This window comes from Adelges cooleyi, unplaced genomic scaffold (assembly GCF_023614345.1).
Source record: "Adelges cooleyi isolate 19-005CV unplaced genomic scaffold, UGA_ACOO_1.1 ACOO_flye_CR_arks_rails_tigmint_CR_PRNA_31, whole genome shotgun sequence".
Taxonomy (NCBI): domain Eukaryota; kingdom Metazoa; phylum Arthropoda; class Insecta; order Hemiptera; family Adelgidae; genus Adelges; species Adelges cooleyi.
Window position 1 is genome coordinate 1020579 of NW_026095981.1, and position 6000 is coordinate 1026578.

At 25.3% G+C, this 6000-nt stretch overlaps 1 protein-coding gene across 1 annotated transcript; it reads right to left on the reverse strand.

Moving 5' to 3' along the window:
- Window positions 1-376: 376 nt before the first annotated feature.
- LOC126839906 (uncharacterized) lies at window positions 377-5783 on the reverse strand. Its single transcript, XM_050575349.1, has 9 exons — window positions 5686-5783; window positions 5232-5382; window positions 4720-4796; window positions 3661-3811; window positions 3184-3257; window positions 1990-2137; window positions 1537-1610; window positions 805-952; window positions 377-477 (listed from the first exon to the last, which is right to left on the reverse strand). The coding sequence occupies exons 2-9, from the start codon at window positions 5242-5244 to the stop codon at window positions 422-424; spliced, it is 741 nt and encodes a 246-aa protein (XP_050431306.1). The 5' UTR covers window positions 5245-5382; window positions 5686-5783; the 3' UTR covers window positions 377-421.
- Window positions 5784-6000: the final 217 nt, after the last annotated feature.

The following is a 6000-nucleotide window of genomic DNA, read 5'->3' on the forward strand; positions in this document are numbered from 1 at the left end:
CCTAAAAATAACAAAAATACATTTTTTATCACGGTATTGTAATTAGGTACAATTTTTTTTATCAATAATGGTATTTCTACTAAAACGGATTTTTTTTTTTTGCTTATATACGTGATTTACAGTGTGGGGAAAATGGTTTCGACCGTTCTTGAAGCTTAAAAAAAAATGTAACAAAAAAAAAAATAAAACATTTAAAAAAAAGTAAGATAGGTAATAAAAAACGTGGTGCTTATAGCGCAAATGAGTATATATTAATTTTTAAAAAAAATACTCACTAGAACAAAAGTTATTTCATTTGTCGAATCATTGTGGAACACTCTGTATATAAACACACATATATAATCAAGACTGTATTTGTACATGACATACTACATACATGCAATTATTTAATAGCAGATAATACAATAGACAAACACTTAAATCAAAATAAATAATCATTGACAATGGTTTCAACTTCCTCCACAGTAAACTTGCAGTCTGAAAGTATAAAATATTATAAATTTTCTAATAAAACCAATCGTGCCAATTTAACAGCAAACAAGTATTTGTGTTACACTTGCAATACAAGTGTAAAACACTTTCTATATCGAATGTTTGTAATTTCAGAACAATATTGTAATACTAAATAGTACATTTTTAGTAAAATTTATAATTTTTTATTTTAAAAATAAAAATAAGAATAATAATAATTTTGTTAAAATATACATTTTAATAAATTCATAACTTAATTATTAAAATGTGTTTTCAATAATTTTTTAATATTTCAGTCAAAACATTTAATGAATATATTTCTACTGGTATTACCTGATATTGCCTTTTTCAGTTTATCAACACCGGAGAATGTTGTAGTTGTGCCCGTTTCCGTTATAACATTTTTAATTACACCCTTTAATTCTTTAATTTCTATACCATCTGGCTTTTCGTGTTGGTCGAATAGTTCTGTTATTATTTTCTGTCGTTGTCACAATAAGAATAGACATTAATACATAATTACAACTAACAAACAAAGCTGATTTTCTGTTAGCGAAATAAAAACATCTCACTATCAGACATATTGTAGGCTTTTTATTTTTTTGTAAATCAATTTCATTGTAATTAAATTTTTTTTTTATATTACAATAAAAAAATAGGAAAGGTAACAATTTTCTTCCTTTCTAAGGTAAACACTGGAAGAAATCGTTCAAGAATGGTACTTCCATTCATTTGTTTGAAATGTAAAAAATAATTAACTAAAAAAAAACATTATTTTATTGGCCGGATGTTTATATTTATTATACACATCCGATTTATATGAAAAAAAAAAATACTGTTTAAAAAGATAAAAACAATCCTTCGATACGAACATGGGTATGGTAAAAACATATGATTATTTTTTTTAAACAATAATTTAATTTTGTATACAATAGCACGCAATCTCAGTATTGTTCATTTATCATAAACACTAAGTACTGGTTATGCTTACAAGGTTAAATCAAACAATATTTTACACAGATTATATTATTGTCTAATAATACGGTTCTATAGTTTCTTATCTACCTTCAAATTCGGATCTTGGAAAGCTAAAAATTCTTTGGCGATTCTTTCAACCTCATCCGCTGTGAAGTTACGGTCTGAAATTACAAAACAGTATACATTTTTCTATAAACAAATTTAGACAATTTAGAACAATAATATCTTACACCTCTGACACATTTTTATCTTAAATTATTGTAACAGACTAATAATGTGATAATAAGTTATACATTATTAGTAAAATTTGTAACATTTTTTAAATAAACTCACAATTTTTAAATTTATTTTGTACACCAATAAAAATGGTCACCTGTCTTTTTTTATTTTTTTCTGTTTTACAAGTTGTGTATTTTGGTTTAATAACCTGATATAAATTACAGTTATACAAATAATACACTTGAATATTAAAATGTTTTTTCGATATTTTTCAAGAATTAACTCCATAAATGTATTGTATATTATTTTATTGTTTATTACTTGATCCAGTCATTCGCAATTCTTCAAGACTGGGAAATTCTTCCGGTAGCCCGGTTACTTTTGCTACTTCTTTAATGACACCTTTTACATCGTTAAAGTTCATGTCATCTGGCTTTTCAAATTTGTTGACTATTTTTCTAATAATTTGCTGTTGTTTTTAGAAAAAGAATCGGACATTAAAATGTAAATATTAGTAGTTTCCTTGGTGAAAAACCATTTTTTAATTAGAAGGCTTAAATATGACTTGAGTTTTTTTTAACGTAAAAACATTACGATGTATTTAAAGCGTTATTTTTTATGTCAACAAAAAAAAGGAAAATAAATATTGTTTATGTTAGTTTTCCCCTCTGGATCAACCACCAGAAGGAATCGTTTAATCATTTTAGTTTCCTTTAAAGATAAAAAATCGTAAACTAAAACATTTACTAAGAAAACCGTATCGTTTTACCGGTTAAAAGTATATATTTTAAAAAGTATTAGTTTTAGGAGATTGCATTAGGTCGGTTTTTTGACGTACTAGACCAAAAAATGTATTTCGTTTCATTGCAAGAAACTGAAATTTTCAAATGAAAATCAGCTGTCTGCATAACTTAGTAAAGTAGCCAGAGAACTTGAATCTCTTTACCGAATTGAAATTGGACCATTTTACGTAGTCGATATTTTGTCTGGCTTTTTGGTCTACAGTAAATCAAAAAGGCTTTAACTCATAGAAAAAATTATTTCAATTAAAAATAACACCTTGAAGCTTATACAAATTACCGGGTAAATCAATTGGCACGGTCGAATTTTATTAAAACATATTTTTTCTTAAATATTGCCTATACAAAACTCCTTAAAAACATACCGCTTGCAATCGAAAAAAAACGATATTGTACAAGATCCAAAAAGATAAAAAAAAAAAATAGAGAAACAAACTAAAAGTGCATACATTTTTTAAAAATACAAACCCTTCGGTACTACTATCGGTATGGTACAAAACATAAAATTAATTTTCTAAATAATTCGTTACATTTTTTACACAACATTAGAATTTTCATTATGTTTAATGATCTTAAATACTCGCAACTTGCTATACTTACAAGATTAAACCTAATCTATTTTACATAGAAGAATTAAACGTTTTTTATATTTTGAGTATCCCCACTTAAACAGCCTAGTGATAGTATAATAATTGTAATATAGTTTTTTTTTTACCGTTAATTTCGGGTCTTGAAATACTACAAATTCATGGGCAATTCTTTTAACTTCGTCCTTTGTGAATTTACGGTCTGTAAGTACAAAATATTATAAATTTTCTAAAAAATAAATTTAGGCAAATTTACCGACAAAGGAATGATTGAGAATAATAATATTAACTTAAACTTAATTAATGTTTTTTTTTTTAAATTATTATAATTCAAGAATAATGGTGTAAATAATATTGAATAGTATTGAACTATACAATTTTAGTAAAATGTATAAATTAAGGAAAAAATCTCACAATATGCTAATTTTTTTTGATCATCATCATAAAAAGATCCCTTATTCTTACATTTTTTAATTGTATTTACAAGTTGTTATTCCTTATCTTATAAAAATAAAACAGCTTCGATAAACTTGTTAATTAAAACTTCTATTATACATAACATTTTATTCAACAAATTCATTGAATATTTTTATATTGTTTAATACTTGGCGCCTCCGTTTGTAGTTCATCAAGACAGGGTGATATGCATTTGAATATGCCCGTTTTATCCGCTACTTCTTTAATTACATCTTTTACACTTTCAAAGTCTATGCTAGTTGTCCTTTTATATTTTTTGATAGTGTTGCTAATCATTTCCTATTGTTTGCATAATAAGAATTAGACATTTAAATGTATATTACATTTTACATAAAAACTGATTTAAGCGAAACAAAAATGCCCAACTCTTAGACATAATACGTGCATTTATCAGCGCGATAACATTAATTTCATAGTAGTGAAAGGACTTTATTTTTTTATTAGAATAAAACATTATTATTTAATTTTTTCCTTCCAGGAGAAAAAACTGGTAAATATCGTTCAGGAATGGTTCTTTTATTAATTTTTTTTTTTTTTTTTGGAAAAATAATTTACAAAGAAAATCAAATCGCTTTTTTGTTGACAGGTATAAATATTTTGGTTTAAGATTAAAAACGATAATGGCAGAGATTACCGTAATCGATATAAATATTGTATTTCATGACAATACTGTGCTTAAAAATATATTTTGAAACTTAAAAGATATTTACTTAAATATTTAAATTGAGAACAATGTAATACAAATGTTGACTAGAAATTTCAAGTTTATGACAGGATGAAAGGTGGAGTGTAGTATTATTTTTATCTCCGCACACTTATCAGGCGTACTTCAGACGCCCTTCCCGTCTTAACTTTTAAAATATTATAACTTAAAAATAGATGTCCAAAACTGGTTGTCGACTATCAAAATTGTTAGTATGTTATTCTCAATTAAAAAAGTTTACTAAATTGTATGCGTTTTTATTTTAAGTTTGAAACGTTTTTATAAAAGTAAACTAAGTTTGAAGAGGGTGTAAACTAAAAAATTGAGAAAAATTAAGATCACAGTGAATTATTAATCTAATGATTATTATTTATTAATCACAAATTCTAGGAGAAATGACAGTTGGATTATTGCAAATATCCACACAAACTATCTAATAAGAATTTTCTCTGAAATATAGTAGGTATTATAGTTTTTTATTTACCATTATTTTCGGATCTTGGGAAGGTAAATATTCTTGAACGATGAGTTCAACTTCGTCGATTGTAAATGTACTATCATCTGAAAATACAAAATAACATTTTTTTAATTTTTTGTCAAATATCTTTTGCTTCTTAATAAATAGCGCTTTCCGTTCCACACAGAAAAGATTTGATCGCCAAGGAGTTGAAAATAATAACGTGTTACACTTGCAAAACATTTTTAATTCAAATATTTTTGTGAATTATAAATAATTATGTAACGTCAAATTATACACATTGAGTAAAATGATTAAATGAAATGCGATTAGATTTTGCTAAATTCTTTTTTACCATAAAAAAGTCCCATGTTTTTAAAATTTTTTTACTGGTCCCGAGTTATGATTTTTTAATTAAAAAACAGTTATAATTATTCACAGCTATACAAATGACGAACTTGAACACTAAAATTACTTTGCAATTGTAGTGGAACTTTTTGTTTAACATATTTATTGAATATTTATCTATTGTTAGTTACCTTTATATTGCATTATCAATTGTTCAAGACTGGGAGGTTCTCTGGACGTGCCTGATTTCTTTACTATGTCATCGATTATTCGTTTTAAACTACCAACGTTTACCACATTTTTATGATTTGTATGCTGTACGAATGCGTTTCTTATCAGTTCCTATTGTTTCAGAACAAAAAAAAAAAAAGATAAATCGTATACTCTGATATTTTACACATAAAACTGAGCCATATTTAGCAAAATCAAATTGTCAAACTACCAGACATACGTATTATATGTCTTGCGTTTTTTTTTGTTTCAGCATAATAACATTTTATTAGGAAAAATACACTTTGAAAATGAAATTTTCGGTTAAAACATTACATTGACTTTCTAAACAACATTTTACATTTTGTATATAGTTAAATAAGAATCTGAGCCATTTTCATATTATCATAAATACTAAGCACTTATCATACTTACAAGTTCTTCTGGGATAGGATTACCACCATGACAATGCAAAAAGTACAACGCCACGCAGACAAATAATAATATGATATTTTTCGAATATATTTTGCTTTTTCAAACAAAAATCTTGAATACACAATATTTTTTGTTTTAATTTTGAAATAAAAACTACATTGCTTTATATGTAAATTATAACGATAATATTATGTATATAACATCATAAGACAAACCATGATTTATATTAATTCACTACAATAATTTTGTAATTGTGATACAAAACACTTGTATAAGAATGTATTCTTTTTTGTAATTTGTCATCGAAATAAATGA